Consider the following 23,355-nt stretch of genomic DNA (forward strand, 5'->3'; position numbering starts at 1 on the left):
CTAAAATATGATAAAAAAGTAATACTATTACATGTCGTCTATAATATGATAAAAAAGTCACTATATCATGTCGTGTAAAATATGATAAAAAGTCATACTATAGCATGTCATCTAAAATATTATTAAAAAGTCATACTATAGCATGTCGTCTATAAAATGATAAAAAGTCACTATATCATGTCGTCTAAAATATGATTAAAAAGTCATACTGTAGCATGTCGTCTATAATATGATTAAAAAGTCATACTATAACATGTCGTCTAAAATATGATTAAAAAGTCACACTATAGCGTGTCGTCTATAATATGATAAAAAGTCATACTATAACATGTCGTCTAAAATATGATAAAATGTCATACGATAATATGTCGTCTAAAATATGATTAAAAAGTCACACTATAGCATGTCGTCTAAAATATGATAAAAAAAAGTCATACTATAGCATGTCGTCTAAAATATGATAAAAAAAGTCATACTATAGCATGTCGTCTATAATATGATAAAAAGTCATACTATAACATGTCGTCTAAAATATGATAAAATGTCATACGATAATATGTCGTCTAAAATATGATTAAAAAGTCACACTATAGCATGTCGTCTAAAATATGATAAAAAAAAAGTCATACTATAGCATGTCGTCTAAAATATGATTAAAAAGTCATACTATAGCATGTCGTCTATAATATGATTAAAAAGTCATACTATAACATGTCGTCTAAAATATGATTAAAAAGTCACACTATAGCGTGTCGTCTATAATATGATAAAAAGTCATACTATAACATGTCTAAAATATGATAAAAAAAAGTCATACTATAGCATGTCGTCTATAATATGATAAAAAGTCATACTATAACATGTCGTCTAAAATATGATAAAAAGTCATACGATAACATGTCGTCTAAAATATGATTAAAAAGTCACACTATAGCATGCCGTCTATAATATGATAAAAAGTCATACTATAACATGTCGTCTAAAATATGATAAAATGTCATACGATAATATGTCGTCTAAAATATGATTAAAAAGTCACACTATAGCATGTCGTCTAAAATATGATAAAAAAAAGTCATACTATAGCATGTCGTCTAAAATATGATAAAAAAAGTCATACTATAGCATGTCGTCTATAATATGATTAAAAAGTCATACTATAGCATGTCGTCTAAAATTTGATTAAAAAGTCATACTATAGCATGTCGTCTATAATATGATAAAAAGTCATACTATAGCATGTCGTCTATAATACGATAAAAAGTCATACTATAGCATGTCGTCTAAAATATGATTAAAAATTCATACTATAGCATGTCGTCTATAATATGATAAAAAGTCATACTATAGCATGTCGTCTATAATATGATAAAAAGTCATACTATAAAATGTCGTCTAAAATATGATTAAAAAGTCACACTATAGCATGTCGTCTAAAATATGATAAAAAAGTCATACTATAGCATGTCGTCTATAATATGATAAAAAGTCATACTATAGCATGTCGTCTATAATATGATAAAAAGTCATACTATAGCATGTCGTCTAAAATATGATTAAAAGTCATACTATAGCATGTCGTCTAAAATATGATAAAAAAAAGTCATACTATAGCATGTCGTCTAAAATATGATTAAAAAGTCATACTATAGCATGTCGTCTATAATATGATAAAAAAGTCACACTATATCATGTCGTCTAAAATATGATAAAAAGTCATACTATAGCATGTCGTCTAAAATATGATTAAAAAGTCATACTATAGCATGTCGTCTATAATATGATAAAAAAGTCACTATATCATGTCGTCTAAAATATGATAAAAAAGTAATACTATTACATGTCGTCTATAATATGATAAAAAAGTCACTATATCATGTCGTGTAAAATATGATAAAAAGTCATACTATAGCATGTCATCTAAAATATTATTAAAAAGTCATACTATAGCATGTCGTCTATAAAATGATAAAAAGTCACTATATCATGTCGTCTAAAATATGATTAAAAAGTCATACTGTAGCATGTCGTCTATAATATGATTAAAAAGTCATACTATAACATGTCGTCTAAAATATGATTAAAAAGTCACACTATAGCGTGTCGTCTATAATATGATAAAAAGTCATACTATAACATGTCGTCTAAAATATGATAAAATGTCATACGATAATATGTCGTCTAAAATATGATTAAAAAGTCACACTATAGCATGTCGTCTAAAATATGATAAAAAAAAGTCATACTATAGCATGTCGTCTAAAATATGATAAAAAAAGTCATACTATAGCATGTCGTCTATAATATGATAAAAAGTCATACTATAACATGTCGTCTAAAATATGATAAAATGTCATACGATAATATGTCGTCTAAAATATGATTAAAAAGTCACACTATAGCATGTCGTCTAAAATATGATAAAAAAAAAGTCATACTATAGCATGTCGTCTAAAATATGATTAAAAAGTCATACTATAGCATGTCGTCTATAATATGATTAAAAAGTCATACTATAACATGTCGTCTAAAATATGATTAAAAAGTCACACTATAGCGTGTCGTCTATAATATGATAAAAAGTCATACTATAACATGTCTAAAATATGATAAAAAAAAGTCATACTATAGCATGTCGTCTATAATATGATAAAAAGTCATACTATAACATGTCGTCTAAAATATGATAAAAAGTCATACGATAACATGTCGTCTAAAATATGATTAAAAAGTCACACTATAGCATGCCGTCTATAATATGATAAAAAGTCATACTATAACATGTCATCTAAAATATGATAAAAAGTCACGCTATAACATGTCTAAAATATGATGAAAAGTCATACTATAACATGTCGTCTAAAATATGATAAAAAGTCATACTATAGCATTTCGTCTATAATATGATGAAAAGTCATACTATAACATGTCGTCTAAAATATGATAAAAAGTTATACTATAGCATGTCGTCTAAAATATGATAAAAAGTCATACTATAGCATGTCGTCTATAATATGAAAAAAAGTCATACTATAACATGTCGTCTAAAATATGATTAAAAAGTCATACTATAACATGTCGTCTAAAATGTGATTAAAAAGTCATACTATAACGTCGTCTAAAATATGATAAAAAAAAAAAGTCATACTATAGCATGTCGTCTATAATATCATAACAAAAGTCATATCTTAACATGTCGTCTAAAATATGATAAAAAGTCATACTATAACATGTCGTCTAAAATATGATTAAAAAGTCATACTATAGCATGTCGTCTAAAATATGATAAAAAAAGTCATACTATAGCATGTCGTCTAAAATATGATTAAAAAGTCATACTATAGCATGTCGTCTATAATATGATAAAAAAGTCACACTATAACATGTCGTCTATAATATGATAAAAAAGTCACACTATAACATGTCGTCTAAAATATGATTAAAAAGTCATACTATAGCATGTCGTCTAAATTATGATAAAAAAGTCACACTATAGCATGTCGTCTAAAATATGATTAAAAAGTCAAACTATAGCATGTCGTCTAAAATATGATAAAAAAGTCATACTATAGCATGTCGTCTATAATATGATTAAAAAGTCATACTATAGCATGTCGTCTAAAATATGATAAAAAAAAGTCATACTATAACATGTCGTCTATAATATGATAAAAAAGTCACACTATATCATGTCGTGTAAAATATGATAAAAAGTCATACTATAGCATGTCGTCTAAAATATGACTAAAAAGTCATACTATAGCATGTCGTCTATAATATGATAAAAAGTCATACTATAGCATGTCGTCTATAATACGATAAAAAGTCATACTATAACGTCGTCTAAAATATGATTAAAAAAAAAGTCACACTATAGCATGTCGTCTATAATATGATTAAAAGTCATTCTATAGCATGTAGTCTAAAATATGATAAAAAGTCATACTATAGCATGTAGTCTAAAATATGATAAAAAAGTCATACTATAGCATGTCGTCTAAAATATGAGAAAAAGTCATACTATAACATGTCATCTATAATATGATTAAAAGTCATTCTATAGCATGTAGTCTAAAATATGATAAAAAGTCATACTATAGCATGTAGTCTAAAATATGATAAAAAAGTCATACTATAACATGTCGTCTAAAATATGATTAAAAAGTCACACTATAGCATGTCGTCTATAATATGATAAAAAGTCATACTATAACATGTCGTCTAAAATATGATTAAAAAGTCATACTATAGCATGTCGTCTATAATATGATAAAAAGTCATACTATAACATGTCGTCTAAAATATGATTAAAAAGTCACACTATAGCATGTCGTCTATAATATGATAAAAAGTCATACTATAACATGTCGTCTAAAATATGATTAAAAAGTCATACTATAGCATGTCGTCTAAAATATGATTAAAAAGTCACACTATAACATGTCGTCTATAATATGATAAAAAGTCATACTATAGCATGTCGTCTAAAATATGATAAAAAAGTCATACTATAACATGTCGTCTAAAATATGATTAAAAAGTCACACTATAGCATGTCGTCTATAATATGATAAAAAGTCATACTATAGCATGTCGTCTAAAATATGATTAAAAAGTCACACTATAGCATGTCGTCTAAAATATGATTAAAAAGTCACACTATAACATGTCGTCTATAATATGATAAAAAGTCATACTATATCATGTCGTGTAAAATATGATAAAAAGTCATACTATAGCATGTCGTCTAAAATATGATTAAAAAGTCACACTATAACATGTCGTCTATAATATGATAAAAAGTCATACTATATCATGTCGTGTAAAATATGATAAAAAGTCATACTATAGCATGTCGTCTATAATATGATAAAAAGTCATACTATAGCATGTCGTCTATAATATGATAAAAAGTCATACTATAACATGTCGTCTAAAATATGATTAAAAAGTCACACTATAGCATGTCGTCTAAAATATGATTAAAAAGTCACACTATAGCATGTCGTCTAAAATATGATTAAAAAGTCATACTATAGCATGTCGTCTAAAATATGATTAAAAAGTCATACTATAACATGTCGTCTAAAATATGATTAAAAAGTCACACTATAGCATGTCGTCTATAATATGATAAAAAGTCATACTATATCATGTCGTGTAAAATATGATAAAAAGTCATACTATAGCATGTCGTCTATAATATGATAAAAAGTCATACTATAACATGTCGTCTAAAATATGACTAAAAAGTCATACTATAGCATGTCGTCTATAATATGATAAAAAGTCATACTATAGCATGTCGTCTAAAATATGATAAAAAAAAGTCATACTATAACATGTCGTCTAAAATATGATAAAAAAGTCATACTATAACATGTCGTCTAAAATATGATAAAAAGTCATACTATAGCATGTCGTCTATAATACGATAAAAAGTCATACTATAACGTCGTCTAAAATATGATAAAAAAAAAAGTCACACTATAGCATGTCGTCTATAATATGATTAAAAGTCATTCTATAGCATGTAGTCTAAAATATGATAAAAAGTCATACTATAGCATGTAGTCTAAAATATGATAAAAAGTCATACTATAGCATGTCGTCTAAAATATGATAAAAAAGTCATACTATAACATGTCGTCTAAAATATGATAAAAAGTCATACTATAACATGTCGTCTAAAATATGATAAAAAGTCACACTATAACATGTCTAAAATATAATAAAAAGTCACACTATAACATGTCGTCTAAAATATTATAAAAGTCATATCCGTCCAAAATATGACCAACAAATCACACTATAGGATGTCGTCCAAAAAGTGAAAAAAAGTCACACTATAGTACGTTAAATATCTCACCTTTGTGTTTGTGAATACCAGTTCATCACATCACATTTAAATATAACATCCCAGTGACCATATTTAAATGTGATATGATGAAAAGGTGGTTACAAACACAATGCTGTTATATTTAAACCTGATATGATAATCGTCAGTTCCAGGAAAAAACACAAAATTTGACCAAACTGTCAAAACTCACTGTCCCCTCCTAATGTACAAATAGTGTTATTGCATGACGGGACTTAAATCTTCCACAGTGCACGTTTGATATTATGCGTTGATCACCAGCATTTAAAGTGACATCGTGATGTTAACAGGAGAACCAGTGCCTGCGAGGTGTTGAGGGGATGATGCAGGTAATTGCTTGTCAGGATGTGTTTAATGGTTCTTCGAGGAACATCCCAGGTTCATACCGTGTTACAGGACATGCTGAACATATATTACCTTTCATTTAAAACCCGTGTGAGCCGGCTGGGTTGTTCTGTTTTAATGTTTAATACACCATCGCCACACATTTACAAACTCACTGACTTTTTACATGATTTCCTCATCAGACAGGAAACAATCCAGGAAGTGAAAAGCAAATATAACAAACCACTCTTCAAAAACAAAAACAGCAAATATGACACAGAATGCATTTTATTGAATTTTTTAATTATTTATTAAACCCGGAGATACTACGTCCCGCCCACCGATAGCTGTAACCTGACTGCACCACAGGCCTGTCAATCAAACAGACACGCCCCCAAAAACAGGTCTTCTTGAATCTTCTTTTCTAATGAATGAGGGATTATTTTCAGATGGACCTCCAGAAAACTAATAAGAAGGAGTGACTTTAGCTAACAACACCGAGATAACTGATGGACACATTTTATTCACTTTGGATTTGATGAGAGAAGTTGAATGGGAGTCTATGGAGCCGGAGGCTTTTTGGAGCCTACCTCTAGTGGCACTCGCTGGTATTGCAGCTGAAGACACTTCTGGATCTGAACCATTTTACAGACATGAAGCTACGAACTCTTTTAGAAACAGTCTGTGGTCCCAGATATGCTGCCGACATATCAACTTCAGGAAGTGACTGTACACTTGCTGTCTAATATGTCCATCCACGTCCATAAATATCTTTAAAGGCTGTTTTCTTTTGTTTCTCATACTTTGAGCCAGAAATCTTCACTTCAGTAGCACTTATTAAACTATGACTGAGCTTTATTCCCATCTGTAATCTAAAGGTTTTACAGGGGGTTTGTTCATGTGTCTTTCTGATTTATGAAGTGGTAAAAAAAAAGATATCCAAAATCACCTCAGTAAAATTCTTTGACTGTAAAATGTCAACAAAATGAAATAAGAATTTTGAATCTTGCTAAACAAGTTTCAGATTTCTGTTCTGGAATTTTAAGCAATTTTTAAGCACATATGTAATTATAATTCCTCATTTGCATATTTTAACATGACATTTTTAGAAAACGAATGATAGAAAAACAATTGTCTTAATATAGGCTGAGTGAACTATTAGTTCTATTAGTTCAGACTTTTTACTGCTTCACCTTTATCATCCTCTTTGTGATCAGAAGGGCTCGAGGATCGGCTCGCCATCATTCGGTCATTTGGTCCATCGTTTTGAGCATCAGAGATATTTCAACAACTATTCAATGATCGCTATGATTTTGCACACGTGATGAACTCGAAGGACTTTTCCTCGAACACCAACGTGGAATTGACAAATATTTGATGTGCTGCTTTTCTTGTAGCACCATCATCAGGTTAAAATGTTCGTCCAACACCTTATATGATTACCAACTAATTACAAATGAACAACATTCTCATCACCTGTACTTTGTTAGCACGTTAACATGCTACATCTACAGTGGGTACGGAAAGTATTCAGACCCCTTTACATTTTTCACTCTTTGTTTCATTGCAGCCATTTGCTAAAATCAAAAAAGTTCATTTTATTTCTCATTAATGTACACTCAGCACCCCATCTTGACAGAAAAAAACAGAAATGTAGAAATTTGTGCAAATTTATTAAAAAAGAAAAACTGAAATATCACATGGTCATAAGTATTCAGACCCTTTGCTGTGACACTCATATTTAACTCACATGCTGTCCATTTCTTCTGATCCTCCTTGAGATGGTTCTACTCCTTCATTGGAGTCCAGCTGTGCTTAATTAAACTGATTGGACTTGATTAGGAAAGGCACACACCTGTCTATAGAAGACCTTACAGCTCACAGTGCATGTCAGAGCAAATGAGAATCATGAGGTCGAAGGAACTGTCCAAGGAGCTCAGAGACAGAATTGTGGCAAGGCACAGATCTGGCCGAGGTTACAAAATAATTTCTGCAGCACTCAAGGTTCCTAAGAGCACAGTGGCCTCCATAATCCTTAAATGGAAGAAGTTTGGGACGACCAGAACTCTTCCTAGACCTGGCCGTCCAGACAAACTGAGCAATCGTGGGAGAAGAGCCTTGGTGAGAGAGGTACAGAAGAACCCAAAGATCACTGTGGCTGAGCTCCAGAGATGCAGTAGGGAGATGGGAGAAAGTTCCACAAAGTCAACTATCACTGCAGCCCTCCACCAGTCGGGGCTTTATGGCAGAGTGGCCCGACGGAAGCCTCTCCTCAGTGCAAGACGTATGAAAGCCCGCATAGAGTTTGCCAAAAAACACATGAAGGACTCCCAGACTATGAGAAATAAGATTCTCTGGTCTGATGAGACCAAGACTGAACTTTTTGGCGTTAATTCTAAGCGGTATGTGTGGAGAAAACCAGGCACTGCTCATCACCTGCCCAATACAATCCCAACAGTGAAACATGGTGGTGGCAGCATCATGCTATGGGGGTGTTTTTCAGCTGCAGGGACAGGACGACTGGTTGCAATTGAAGGAAAGATGAATGCGGCCAAGTACAGAGATATCCTGGAAGAAAACCTCTTCCAGAGTGCTCTGGACCTCAGACTGGGCCGAAGGTTCACCTTCCAACAAGACAATGACCCGAAGCACACAGCTAAAATAACAAAGGAGTGGCTTCGGAACAACTCTGTGACCATTCTTGACTGGCCCAGCCAGAGCCCTGACCTAAACCCAATTGAGCATCTCTGGAGAGACCTGAAAATGGCTGTCCACCAACGTTCACCGTCCAACCTGACGGAACTGGAGAGGATCTGCAAGGAAGAATGGCAGAGGATCCCCAAATCCAGGTGTGAAAAGCTTGTTGCATCATTCCCAAGAAGACTCATGGCTGTACGAGCTCAAAAGGGTGCTTCTACTCAATACTGAGCAAAGGGTCTGAATACTTATGACCATGTGATATTTCAGTTTTTCTTTTTTAATAAATTTGCACAAATTTCTACATTTCTGTTTTTTTCTGTCAAGATGGGGTGCTGAGTGTACATTAATGAGAAATAAAATGAACTTTTTTGATTTTAGCAAATGGCTGCAATGAAACAAAGAGTGAAAAATGTAAAGGGGTCTGAATACTTTCCGTACCCACTGTAACATTAACATTGAGGACCACCTCCCAGCTGCTAGCATGGCTGCTTCCTCTTTTGTTTTCCACTATTATCACTCTTTAGTTTTTGTATTTGTGGCGTTCCCTGACCTAAAGTAAAAAAAAAAAACATATCATGTTAGAATTGTATTTTAATGAGTGCAAAAGGCCTACAGTTATTAATGCATACATGGCTGCCAAAATAAAACAAAGTTCAACCTGACCATTTAACATTAAACTGTTAGCAACTTGCTAATAGAGTTAAATAATCTTGCAGATACATGAAACATGAAATCACATTTACAGCACTCTTCTTCACAGTTTAGTTTTTTCTTCCTTTCCACATCCTGTTAAAATAAGAAACTGACCACAGAACTTCACCTGAATGCTGTTTTGGGGGTGAAATGAACTGTAAAATAAACCTTCCTTTTGTTTTGGTGTTGTAATGTTTCATGATTTGGACTGAACACAGTGCTAAAGTGCAGAAAAAAAGCTTCCCAGCAAAATGATTTGAAGCAGCCGCAGAGATGCGGCGGACCCGAGCGGCCGAGCAGCCGTCCCTCTGAGCAGTTTGGCGTCTTTGGAGGCGGACACGATGCGGCTGAAGGTGGGGTGGACGTGTCGGAAGTTGTTGTGCAGAGGTGTCACCTGCTCTGCATCCTCCTCTGTGGAGAAGATCTGAGAGGTAAACTGGGCCAGCTGAGGAGAAAATAAAGAGGAAAAACACCTTCTTACAGGAAACTATTGAAACCTGTTTTTCATAGAAAAGTTACTTTGGAAGAAACCTACCTGGGACCATGAGATGTAGATGGGGACTTCATACAAAGTCCAGACCACCACCTGAGAGCACGGCGGGGTGGTGAGGCTGCCGTAGTACCGGTAATACTGGCTCATGTTGTGCTTCGGCAGAAGGCTCATCAGCGGAAACGGCTTGATTTTAGTTGTTTGGCCTTTAGGGAGGAAGCACGGCCGTAAGGAAACACAGGTAACATAAAGCAGGACTGGATTTCCTTTACTCACCTTTGTAAGCAACAGAGGACAGTTTTTGTGATATGTGTCCAACGTGCACATTGTCTGCATAAACCACCTGCAAAAAATGAGGACAAAATCAACTCAGATTTGTTCAAAGAATGCCACAAAATCAAAATCGAACCCAAAATAAATGGAAGACAAGTTTGGCAAAGAAACTGACGTCAATGAAGAATCCAAGGACAGCCAGTCCTGTTGGGTCGTCCAAGGCTGCGGACACATTTGGATGGATGGACTTCAGGTTGACTAAGTGCATCTGGACGTGAACAGAAGCACGGAGACGTTAAGGGAAGGTTTGCGGAGGCAGCTGGCTGCTGGCCGTGCAGCGCTGCCTACTGACCCTACTGTACCTCCATCGGGTATCTGCGTCTGTCCACCGTGTGCTCGGAGCCGTTGCTGGCCGGGCCTCCCCAGTGGAAGTGCAGCTGGATGGTGCGGTACACATCCGGAAGACCTCCGCCGCTCACTTCCATGCCGCTGCCGACCTGCAGGATAACTGAGAGCAACCGGAGACACGTCACCTCCGACACAACACAGAATAACGCCGTCCGTGAGAACGTCGCAGCGTATTCACCCGAGTGTCCGTCGTTTCTGAGCGTCCAGTGGCCTGTTTGGATGGCGTCGAAGCCCTCGAGGTGTAAAGACCCCAGAGAGTCATTTCTGGTCATGTGATGGTCCAGATTGATGGGAGAGTGATGGTGTTCAAGTAGAGGGTAACATGAAGGGAAGGTGTCCCCCCAGGCGTAAGGATCTGAGGATGGAAAAGGAACCACATGAGCGAGACCGAAGAATCCAGCCGGCGAGACGTCGTCATGAGGTCAGAGGATGAAGAAACTGAAAACAGAGCAGGAAAGCTGAAACACCACAAAGTACGTCCAGGAGCTTTAGATCATATCTCATGATCTTCCTCAGGACTTCTGGCTCCTGTTGGCTTTAAAGGTGAGACTGAAAGGTCGCACCGTGTCACCACAGGTCCGTTTAGTGGCTGCTCCAGAGCGTTCAGTCATTACACACCATCTTCACACTGAAGCAGTTTTCATGAAGGGAAACTCAGTCCGAACATCATCTGAGGAAGACTGCGATCAGAAGCTCCCCGGCAGCTACTAAACACACATTGTTGTCATTATTTTGTATGATATACTCAAATATTGCTTTTTGTTTTGGAGTTTTTCTCTAATCTTTGCTTCTTTTTTCCTCATGAAATACTCGATAATTGAACCTCTTATTCAAACGGCAGTCTGAGAGGTTTCAAGGGGAAATCTCTGCTTTGATGATTTGCTCGTATTGGACGTGTTAAAAGTGTCACCAACCAGAGTTTAAACACAATGACAGAAAACAGAACTTTATTTGTACGAAATCAGTCTGTTTCAGCTGAATTATGTCTCATCAATAAATCTAATAAATTTTTATATTGAAACAAGATGCTGAAGAAGGCAGAGTTGTGCTACGTGTTGTAACCCACGTTACATGTATAAGCAGCTTGTTTTTAGAGTTTCAGCATCACATCACCATCTGAAAAAAGGCGTCATATTTTCTGTGCCAGGGACTTATTCCATCTTTTTGAATTTATATATTGATTTTATAACCGTGAACTCTTCGGTCAGAGATCCTCGTCTGTAAGTTGTTGTCTGTGTATTTTAAAATGAAGGAAGTAGTTGTTACTTACCACAGTGTGGCTCATTGTAACAGTAGTCTTCTGGAATAGAAAAACAAGTAGGATGTAAACACATTATTTTTCTTTCCTCTCATTTCATGACGTTAAACTCTTAGATATTGTTGAGCCTGCAGCGGGACCCTCACCCGAGTCAACGCACGAAACAATAATCATGAGGAAAGCTACAGTCCAAATCATATCGCAGGTCCGGCAGCCGGTGCGTCGGTATCTGAGGTAGACTGAAGAGATCAGCGGGAACGTCCTGCTTAAATAGGAAGGAGGTGAAAGCTGAGTTCTACTCTCTCCTGGTCTGATCGGTGAACCGTGTCATTACCAGTCTAGTGATCTTTTCTGATCAACAGGCTCATTGATGCAAGGACAGCTTCACCCCCCTCCCCCCTCCACCCCCGCTGCTGCCAGCATAGATGCCAAGTGACGAGTAACAAGACCCATTCATCTCCTGGGAAAGTCAGAGGATGTGTTAGAAGTGAACAGAATATATATGACTCAGTACAAGGAGGTTGTAAAAAGTTCAAAAATGGGGACATTCAAAATGTAAAAGGAGCAACACAATTCCAAAATTTAATTTTGTGAAGTTTAAAGTGTTTTAAATCATTTTTATTTTTAGGATTTCCCTTTTAACTCTATCATTGTCCCCCACATTAAAAAAATGTACAGTGAAAGGGACATCCTGTCAATACAAATTCATTTCATCAATGTAAATTTACAGTTCAAACTTGTTAATTTTCATCGTGCACGTTTATGTGATGTCTCGTAAATTCAATCCCTGCCTGACTGAACAGCTCGGCGTTAAGTGTTACGTCTCCCACCAGGACTAGATGGTGTGATTTTGTCACTACGAGTGAACAAAGCCTCTTTCTTCAGCGACAGCTTCCCAGCTGGGTATCACTAGCTCTGCTCCGCCGCTGCCTTATGAGTCACTGCGGGGTGCACCGTAGCTGTTGCTTTAAATTATTTGAATCTCTGGACCGCCTTGGATTGGATTCATCCACAACCTCCAGCTCTCTGCGGGGGGGATTTCCCCGCAGCCCACCTTAATCCTCTTTGACATTTGGTCACGGCAGACGGAGGAATTTCCTCGACGAGGAATCACAGAGCAGCTAAATGTCGTATCTGATGAGGTTCCACGTAAAGTGGAGCGTGTGTTCGCAGCCGCTGACGCACGAGTCGTCCTTCATGGTGCAGTTTATTTGGCATTTGATTAGATGTACATCTACCTGAAAAACACAAGCTCCCCTGCAAATGAAGCAATTCTTTTTTTCCCCCCGAAGGCTATGAAATAAAAGACAATGAAATGTAGCATTAGTTGTATTACACATAAAACATTTCAAACCCCAAAACTTCTCCGCCATCGTTGAGACCAGAAACGTCGGTGTAAATGCAGCTGTTTGGGTTGTGGGCAGTTTGTTGGCGATATGAAACTATATGCGGGAGTTTTTGAAGCGACTGTACAGGACACACTGAAAAAAGAAAAAGCTCTCAGCATGCCAAAGGATTAAAACATGCAGCGCACGTCAAAACAAGCAGGTTGGAAAATAAAACCCAACAAACACAATGAAAAAAACAAAAACAGTCTCCGAGCACACATGCACACTTTACTTTTCTCCACAATTCGTGAGAACATGATTTTGTTTGTTGGATAATCCATTGTGGATTGTCAATGCAAACAAATACAAAAAAATAAAGCAAAATGGGGAAAATAAGCTTAAAGATAGCACAAAAAAACAATGTTTTATACAAACAGTACATTCAAACATGAGATCCACAGACGTCAGACACGTTTCCAGCTGTTTGTTTCCGGGCAGATCAGAAGCTGTTTGGATGCCGGTGGTTGTGGGTCGGCTGATCTGAGGAGCCTCTCGGCCCGACGAGCTTTCCTCAAATTCATCCTCGAGTGAATCAAGCGATTGTCATCCAACTCGTTCCAAATAAACCGTTTACACTTTTCTTTTATTACAATAGTTTTTTTTAACTGGGATCCGGTAACAGACCCGTTAACACCGAAACAAAACGAAGACTACGGCCGGCCAACAAACTCAACAGGAGAGAACAGACGTGCTGCAGGAAGAATCCCACAGATCACATCAGGGAGGAGCGGCAGCATCCAAATGGGACGACCGATCCGCTTCCCCCAAAAAACAGAAACTAAATATATTAAATACAGGGATGACACTCAGTTTTAAAACAGTTCAGTCAGCAGATACACAACTATCCTGCAAAGAGCTGATGAGAAAGCAACAACAGTGGGATCATTGGCATGATTATATAACTTCATGTTTGGAACAGTTATTTTCAAATACATTTTTTCCTAATTTAATGACGACTCTTGAAAAGTCTTCACTTTGTTGATCAACAGGGAAATCCGCCGACATCTATCCCACAGTTAAACAATCAAGATTACAACCTGCAGTCATAAATTATTATCAAAGAACACGAGACCAAACTCATCAGCATCATCAGCGTTACCTGGTAAAAACTAACCGTACCTTCCTGCAAGGTTAACGTCTGAACTACAAAACGTTTTCTGCTGCAAATATGTGCTATAAACCTGGAAGACAGCTTCATGTATTGGACTAATAAAAGTGAGCGGGCAGAAGTTTTTTAGTTTTTTTATGAGCTGTAGAAATGGAGCGCTGGGACATGCTGCGACAGACAGGCTGGATGAGAGCGTCATGGTAACCTGGAGGGCGACAGATCATTACAGAAAAGTCCGATTGAAAGTATGATGCAAAAAAAAAAAAAAAACCAAAAAAACACACACGAGGAACAAAAGCTGGCTTCGCTGCTCGGCTGGTGTCGGACTGAGACCTGAGGCTGTATTTACACCAGGGCTCCTGCAGATGTTTCAGAAGCTTTGCTCAGTCCAGTAAAAGTGCAGCCGTCTCAGGCTGATGTCGTGTTCGTCTCTCGCTCCGTCTTAAAAAAACAACACTTAGAAGTCTGACGGTCTCCAGAACGAGACGTCCTCCTGTCCATGAAAAAACTCCCTTCCGATACGTCTGTACAAATTTCAGTCCAGACTTCCTCAGCCAGCGGGTTTCATCCGGGTTAGGTTGGTCCTATACCACGGTGCTGAGGCAGGAGGTGCAGTCTGCAGACATGGGAGCAGGGGCGTGGCCGTCGGTGGGCGTGTCGGGCCCCACCAGGAGCGTGCTGCTATCTATGGAGTCCTCCCTCTCCTGAGAGGACGGCGCCGAGTCTGGCACGGGACCGGAGGTGTTGGGAATGTCGGCCTGGAGCCCGTCTCCCATGGCGCTCATCTGGCTCGGCACCATGGACACCCCGCTGTGTCCTGAAGATGAGGACAAAGAGACGAAAGGAGGAGCTTAACACGCCGTACGTGGTGAGGTTGTGAAACAAGAAGAGAACAGGATGCCTACCGAGGTCCACGTAGAGGAGGCTGTCTGGGTTGATGGAGGCTTCGTAGGGAGGGGGGGGGTCGTCGGGGTGCTGGATGTCGGGGTATTTGTAGGCTGCGTACGGCGGAGGAGGCTCTTGGAAATGAAAAGCGCCGCCCTCTCCATCATCAGACAAATGCAGAGGAGTGAGGCCGGTGCCGAAGGCGTCGGGCCCGTAGTCGAAGCCCGGGACTCGTCTGCCGAGGTTGAAGTGGTGCACTGACAAACAAAAAGCTTTATGTATCACGTCACCTCAAATCTACATAGAAGTAAAAAGTATTTAACTGCAACTAGAATCCTTCAGAGGCCTGAGATGGACTGTTCAACAGGCTTCATACTCACAGTTTCCTCCAATCAGGGTTTCGATGCGTTCACGTCTCCTCTGACGGAGTCGGTGCACCATGAAGAGCAGCAGAGAGAGGATGAGGAAGGACGAGATACAGCTGACGATCAGCCGCATCCCACTGGCCATCGAGTCAAACAGACTGTTTCCATCTGGGGAGGGGGGGGGGGGGGGGGGGGGGGGGGGGTTAGCTCTGCACTGTTCATGTGTGAAGATTCAATCGTTTAAAAACCCGTTTAACACAACAACATGAAACATTCAGGAGACAGAAGATGCCCTCTTTATTTAAATGAGTCATTTGAACACGATATGTTTCACATCACTTCAACAATAAACGTCTGAGAACTGGTGACAACGTGAGGCTGGCTGCTCCATGAACACATGCATCGACTGCAGGCTCGCAGCTCCAACTGTTTGCATGTAGTATAATACTGAAGGAGGGGTGGGAGGGTGTGTGTGTGTGTGTGGGGGGGGGGGGGGGTGTACCTGGATCCAGGCAGGTGAACTTGCAGCACTCTTTGGGATCCTTGCGGAAGTGCTGGCAGCCCTGCGGCCGCTCACACAGCGCCGCCACGCACATCTCCGGCTCGCCGTCGTGACACGTGCAGCTCAGACACGGGTCGTCTCCCTTCGGGGTGAAGTAGTAGCCCTCGTTCACAACGTTGTCCTTTATGTCCACGCACGTTTGTCCTGCGAGGGGAAATGAAGCGTCGGAATAAACACGGCTGCATGAAACTGACGTGTCTGACGGAGGAATTAACGGCAGCTCGTACTTCTCTTGCACAGGAAAGGAAACTTCTTGTAGCAGTTCTCGGCGTGCCAGCTGTGAAGGCCTCGTTCATTCATGCTTTTAATCTGAAAGCGCTGCAGCTGTGCACAGAAGACGTTGTCCTGCGTGGGGGAGGCCTCCCCAAAATTCATCAGACCCTCAGGTGGTAAAAACACCTGCATTGACCCTGTCGGGAAACAACAGAGATTTACACATGAGCACACTCAAATTACAAAAACAACTCATCTCACCCATTTAAAACAGCAGCTGTTGAGTACCTTTGTAAGCGACTTCCCAGCGGCCCTCCAAGGAGTGATTCTGATTGGTGATCACGTACTGGTAGCCCACCCAGAACCTGCAAATACAACATTTAACAGCTCCTTCAGGGTTTATGCAGTAGCATATATTGACCACTAGATGGCCTGCGACAGGTGATGGAGCCTCCCCCCCCCCCACCCCCCTACTGATCTCCAGCATCCTCCAGAATAAAAGAGAGGAAACTCACTTGCACTGGTCTCTGCGTTCACACACTTTGTCATCAAAGTCCACCTCGATCTTCAGGATGAACTGCAGCTCTTCGTTGGTCACGAACGTCGCCAGCGAGCCGTTGACTTTCTGACACGTGTCCACAGCCTGCCAGTAGTTCTCGTTCCTCAGGTAGACTTTGTAGCAGCTGGCCGTCTTCTCGTAGTGATGCCAGCCGCTGGGACATTTCTCTGTGGACGAGGAGACGCTTTCACTGCCGAGCACACAACCAGCAGACAGAACCACGACTGACCCGCTGAAATGAAGCTGCTTACTGTTGAAGCGAACGGGCTGAGCCACGCCGATCACGTCCTCCACCTGGTCGTAGCCGTTCCCGAAACGAAACCTTTCCTCCTTAATGGCTGTAAAATAAACCAAGAAAGAAGTCAACAAGCGCTTGCTCGTATTCTAAATGCAGTTTTCAGTCCACATCTCGACTCGTGTTGAGCTGATTCCTAAAAGTCGATCACAGAAAAAACATCTGAGAAAAAAGGAATTTGATGCAGATTTGAGAAAAAGAGTTTTTCAGAGTGAAGAAGAACCCAATCTGGACTCTTGTTCTTAATATTATATTATTATATATTATTATAGCTCCAGCATGATACTCGGCAGACAGACAAACTGTCAATCTTTGTTTATGGCATTGAAACAAACAAACAAATCAACAGGAACAACAGCTGCACAGAAAAAGACTCAGATTGACATTCAAACTATTTTTCTATCAAATGTAAAAAGGCAGCAGAAGCCTGCTGATGTGTATTTTGAAGAACTACGAATCATTTACAGATGATTTTTCAGGAAACACTGCAGAAATAACCCGACAGCAATTACAGGTTATGAAAACAACAATATTTAATGCAGCGGTTTATGGAGCTGCACATTTTGATTTGTTGAGGAAAAAAGAGCGAGTCAGCGACAATAAAGACTTCAAATGTACTCAAAACAAATCGGAAGCAATTTTGATTTTAAGAAGCTATAAAAACAAAACATGTAATTTATTTACATTTATGATAGGCTTTTACAGTTTACTTACTCCATCTTAACTTATTTTCTCCATTTTAAGACTATAGAGGTATTTCTGATACGTTTTTTTATCTCCTGTTTTCTGCCGCCGTACTTCTCACTACACTATAAAGTTGAAAAGTTTCTTCTGGTATTTGCCAGCCTGCAGTCGGCGTGAAGCATCGATCCAACTTTTCATACTATTCAACGAAGATAATCCCAGACAGACCCGTGATGTTCATGTTTATCTGGCTGACAGTAACAGCTTGCTTGGGCAAGTGTTTGGGTTTCTGTTGCATCACCACATGAACAGGAAGAACATCTTCAGCTCCACGCTTCTTCAGTAACTAATAATCAGGAGATTTGCTGGTGAACACAGCATGTATGCATCTGTTGAACAAACAAAGACAACAACAGGAAGTTCCTTCTTCAGCAGTCGGTTCTATAACGGTACTGTGTTTCCTGAACAATGAATAGAGTCCATCAGAACAGTGTCGTGGGCCCACGGCGTCCACCGAAGATGCACAGCTACCGCTGGAGGTCACATGACGACCTCAGTGCTTTCAATGAGTCCCATTATCAGTCAGAGATGTGGGAGAAGGTCTTTCTGGATTTAAGGGGGAACAACAGGTTTAGCAGCGCGACACGGACGCCATGTTGAAGAGATCAACCGTCCGTCAACAAACACGCAAACACACGTAGAGCTGCTCTGCTCTGATTGGCTCCTTCAGGTGTCAGAAGGTCCAAACATCCCTCATGTTGCAGGTGTTCGGTACCTGTGGCTGTAAAAGGGTTGAAGTGTCTCTACTCACGGGGACAGTCCATCTCGTCGCTCTTGTCCTCGCAGGCCGTCCAGCCGTCACACTGCCAGGACATGGGGATACACTGCATCTTCCCGCTGCGGCAGGCGAACTGCCCGGGGCTGCAGCGCTGCTCTGAAACACAACGGGAGGCTTCGTGTGGTCAAAGCTGCACGACACTCACGACTTTCCCAAACAACACAAAACCATTTGAAGTCCAGAGTCCGGCAGAGGACTGAATGAGGCCACGTGAGCTCTGAGGGCCGGTAACACTGGAAGATCTCCTGGTGATGGGATGGAAATCACAGCTGTGGTGTAAATAAAGAGATTATTAATGTTCCTGATAAAGAACAGGTTGAATAAGAGCAGCACCACCTCTGGACACAGCTGGACACTACAGTACATTTACATGGAGACGCACACACTTCCCGTCATCCTGTTAGCTCACTCGCTAATGTAATATATTAAAAAGAAAGAAAAGAAGAAGAAAAGAAAACTGGTGAAACGTGTCTGAATATGTTCAGATGTGATGTGACCACAGGAAGAAGACTTTCTTCTGTCCTTGTCTGGAGCTGGACGTTGACAGCGATCTGTTGCTGAAAGTGATTTATGGGAACCAACCAAAGCAGCCGGTGATGACGAGGCTGTAGATCTCCAGGCTTCCTGTTTTCTGCTTCCTGTTTCCAGCCGGATGTTTAACACGTATGACGTCGAGCGTGTGATGAAACAACAGGTCATCAAGTATTCATCATGTTAGAGCAAAGTTAACTCATGAATACTGTTTTACATCTAAATAGAAACGATATGTACGGGACGACTTCAAAAATGACTTTTAGACTATTGAGGGATGACTTTTGTATTGAAAACTACGTGGAAATGGAAAATATTAAGATAATAACACAACCACAAGTGTTCTGAGGCTTTGGTTGTTATTGGAGCTGCTGGTTTCTTCCACTAGAAGACAAACTGCTTGCTTACCTGACAATAATCTTGCCAGAGCTAGTCGAGGACCTGAAACAGAAACAATCACGTGACTATCCTGTCTCGATGTTGATCAAAGTCAATGTGATTAAAAAGTACTTTGTGTTGCTCATTAAGCTGTTCAGAAGGAACTCCTGGACACCAACTACTTGTTCAAGCATCAGAAACACCATAAGTCTCATTTTCAGACACTGGAATTACTTTATGTTCTATTGCAGTAAACATGACAAACCTTGTTCATCCTGCTTACTGTTATTTCCAGTAAAACAAGGATAGTAAACCAAACATGTATCAGCTGTATGTAAAGCCGTCGAGAAATGCTGAATTTAATTTACAGTTGGCGCTGAGGACTCAAACAGGAAGGTTGGTTTAAGAAAGCTGACATGAGGCTGTTAATGGTGGAAATGATGAGGGAAGAAAAAACAGCCTTAAAATGAAGAGCAGGTTGAAAACAGCGAGCGTGTTTCCTTGAAGGCCGACTCGGCGTTGTAACGGCCCGCCGGCCGCCTCGTCGTGGTTAATGCTCAGAATCAATGTTATCATCAAGTCTGAAAGTGTGTTGAAATGATGGATAACATCAGAGAACTATTAATAATGAATACATATATCTATAGAGAATAGACTACGCTAAGAAAGCTAATGGATTTCAAAGATGAGTCGATCTTGCTCTGCAAACTAATTGTGGTAAAATATCTCCATCATGTCCGTCTCTCATTCTCATGATGTAAACATTTGCAGGACTTTTTCTTGGACGAACACGGATGAATGAACATTTTCACCAGATGGAGATGTGAGCATCTACATGGCTGCCAAATAATGCAACAAATTCTCTGACAGCCAATGATGTTTTCAATTTACACATTTGTCACTAATGCATATTGCAAAGACTAGGAAGCAAACCCAAATCCATCTGTTAACTAAATATTTCAACTGCTGCTGACTCTTTAAGCTGAGATACAGAACTATAAAATAAATGTGTGGTTTGAGTGAATAAAGACGGACTGAGTTCATCTGCATTCATGCTGCAAAATCCACAAGAACAGAATTGGTTGGGGTGGCAGATAGCTCAGGTTATCAGATATCACAGCTTGCTCACATCCAGATGTTACACAGCTGCTCTGCAACAGCTTCCCTTCTCATTATCTGGATTTCCTGGTGATTGGGACGAAGCCTCTGAATTTGGATGTCGTTAACAGCTGTTTGAATCTCTGCTGGGCAGGAGGGAAGATGAGAGGTTTTACTGCCTGCTTTGATAACATGGATCATGATTGGTTTGGAAGGAGACCACTAATGGCTCATAATTAACTACAAGTCTACAGTGAGGAAATGTGCATCCACACTCTGCTGTGTATCTACGAATACATCTGATGAACGACGGGACGAAGGAGAGCCAGCAGGACGTCGTCTCCGACGAGCGTTGGATGTTGTGGAAGTGAACACGAGCTTCCTCCACGGGAGGAAAGAGAACATCCACTGCTTCCTCCTCAACGACAGCTTCCTTGTTGTGACGTGTTGTAGCGTGTTGTGACGTGTTGTAGCGTGTTGTGACGTGTTGTAGCGTGTTGTGACGTGTTGTGGCGTGTTGTGGCGTGTTGTGACGTGTTGTGGCGTGTTGTGGCGTGTTGTGGCGTGTTGTGGCATGTTGTGCCATGTTGTGCCGTGTTGCGGCATGTTGTAGCATGTTGTGGCATGTTGTGGCATGTTGTGCCATGTTGTGGCATGTTGTGCCGTGTTGCGGCATGTTGTGGCATGTTGTGGCGTGTTGTGCCGTGTTGTAGCGTGTTGTGACGTGTTGTAGCGTGTTGTGACGTGTTGTAGCGTGTTGTGACGTGTTGTGATGTGTTGTGGCATGTTGTGGCGTGTTGTGGCGTGTTGTGGCATGTTCTGACGTGTTGTAGCGTGTTGTGACGTGTTGTGGCGTGTTGTGGCGTGTTGTGACGTGTTGTAGCGTGTTGTGACGTGTTGTAGCGTGTTGTGACGTGTTGTGGCGTGTTGTGGCGTGTTGTGGCGTGTTGTGGCGTGTTGTGGCATGTTGTGCCATGTTGTGCCGTGTTGCGGCATGTTGTAGCATGTTGTGGCATGTTGTGCCATGTTGTGGCATGTTGTGGCATGTTGTGCCGTGTTGCGGCATGTTGTGGCATGTTGTGGCGTGTTGTGCCGTGTTGTAGCGTGTTGTGACGTGTTGTAGCGTGTTGTGACGTGTTGTAGCGTGTTGTGACGTGTTGTGATGTGTTGTGGCATGTTGTGGCGTGTTGTGGCGTGTTGTGGCATGTTGTGGCATGTTGTGGCGTGTTGTGACGTGTTGTGGCGTGTTGTGGCATGTTGTGGCGTGTTGTGACGTGTTGTGGCGTGTTGTGGCGTGTTGTGGCATGTTGTGGCGTGTTGTGACGTGTTGTGACGTGTTGTGGCATGTTGTGACGTGTTGTGACGTGTTGTGGCGTGTTGTGGCGTGTTGTGGCGTGTTGTGACGTGTTGTGACGTGTTGTGGCGTGTTGTGGCATGTTGTGGCATGTTGTGCCGTGTTGCGGCATGTTGTGGCATGTTGTGACGTGTTGTGCCATGTTGTGGCATGTTGTGGCATGTTGTGCCGTGTTGCGGCATGTTGTGGCATGTTGTGACGTGTTGTGGCATGTTGTGACGTGTTGTAGCGTGTTGTGACGTGTTGTAGCGTGTTGTGGCATGTTGTGGCGTGTTGTGGCGTGTTGTGGCGTGTTGTGGCGTGTTGTGACGTGTTGTGGCGTGTTGTGGCGTGTTGTGGCGTGTTGTGACGTGTTGTGGCGTGTTGTGGCGTGTTGTGGCGTGTTGTGACGTGTTGTGGCGTGTTGTGGCGTGTTGTGGCGTGTTGTGGCGTGTTGTGGCGTGTTGTGACGTGTTGTGGCGTGTTGTGGCGTGTTGTGGCGTGTTGTGACGTGTTGTGGCGTGTTGTGGCGTGTTGTGGCGTGTTGTGACGTGTTGTGGCGTGTTGTGGCATGTTGTGGCATGTTGTGGCGTGTTGTGACGTGTTGTGGCGTGTTGTGGCATGTTGTGGCATGTCGTGGCATGTTGTGCCGTGTCGTGACGTGTTGTGCCGTGTTGTAGCGTGTTGTGGCATGTTGTGCCGTGTTGTGATGTGTTGTAGCGTATTGTGACGTGTTGTAGCGTGTTGTGACGTGTTGTAGCATGTTGTGACGTGTTGTGACGTGTTGTGGCATGTTGTGGCGTGTTGTGGCGTGTTGTGGCATGTTGTGGCATGTCGTGGCATGTTGTGCCGTGTCGTGACGTGTTGTGACGTGTTGTAGCGTGTTGTGACGTGTTGTAGCGTGTTGTGCCGTGTTGTGATGTGTTGTAGCGTATTGTGACGTGTTGTAGCGTGTTGTGACGTGTTGTAGCATGTTGTGACGTGTTGTGACGTGTTGTAGCGTGTTGTAGCGTGTTGTGACGTGTTGTAGCGTGTTGTGACGTGTTGTAGCGCGTTGTAGCGTGTTGTGACGTGTTGTAGCGTGTTGTGACGTG

General features: G+C 40.5%; 2 protein-coding genes across 2 annotated transcripts; both read right to left on the reverse strand.

Moving 5' to 3' along the window:
• Positions 1–9,475: 9,475 nt before the first annotated feature.
• On the reverse strand, positions 9,476–12,368 carry car15 (carbonic anhydrase 15). The gene is made up of 8 exons (XM_069153549.1): positions 12,171–12,368; positions 12,037–12,066; positions 10,945–11,121; positions 10,721–10,866; positions 10,534–10,626; positions 10,362–10,428; positions 10,131–10,291; positions 9,476–10,040 (listed from the first exon to the last, which is right to left on the reverse strand). The coding sequence occupies exons 1-8, from the start codon at positions 12,220–12,222 to the stop codon at positions 9,816–9,818; spliced, it is 951 nt and encodes a 316-aa protein (XP_069009650.1). The 5' UTR covers positions 12,223–12,368; the 3' UTR covers positions 9,476–9,815.
• Positions 12,369–13,215: 847 nt separating this feature from the next.
• On the reverse strand, positions 13,216–19,017 carry dgcr2 (DiGeorge syndrome critical region gene 2; the record flags this gene model as incomplete). Its single annotated transcript, XM_069153551.1, is given in 9 exon segments — positions 13,216–15,337; positions 15,426–15,662; positions 15,786–15,938; positions 16,273–16,476; positions 16,560–16,742; positions 16,834–16,910; positions 17,061–17,271; positions 17,356–17,442; positions 18,895–19,017. Coding segments are annotated over 9 exon segments (1,508 nt in total), but the record flags the coding sequence as incomplete, so codon positions are not given.
• Positions 19,018–23,355: the final 4,338 nt, after the last annotated feature.

The sequence above is a fragment of the Embiotoca jacksoni genome, unplaced genomic scaffold, assembly GCF_022577435.1.
Source record: "Embiotoca jacksoni isolate LCO1_2020_lvr unplaced genomic scaffold, fEmbJac1.0.p SCAF_193, whole genome shotgun sequence".
NCBI lineage: Eukaryota > Metazoa > Chordata > Actinopteri > Embiotocidae > Embiotoca > Embiotoca jacksoni.

Coding starts and splice junctions, on each gene's coding strand:
- car15 (XM_069153549.1), bottom strand. CDS start 12,222: ATGATTTGGACTGTAGCTTTCCTCATGATTATTGTTTCGTGCGTTGAC. Junction 11,122..12,036: donor TTACAATGAGCCACACTGTG/GTAAGTAACAAC, acceptor TTCCATCCTCAG/ATCCTTACGCCTGGGGGGAC. Junction 10,429..10,533: donor TCCTTGGATTCTTCATTGAC/GTCAGTTTCTTT, acceptor CATTTTTTGCAG/GTGGTTTATGCAGACAATGT.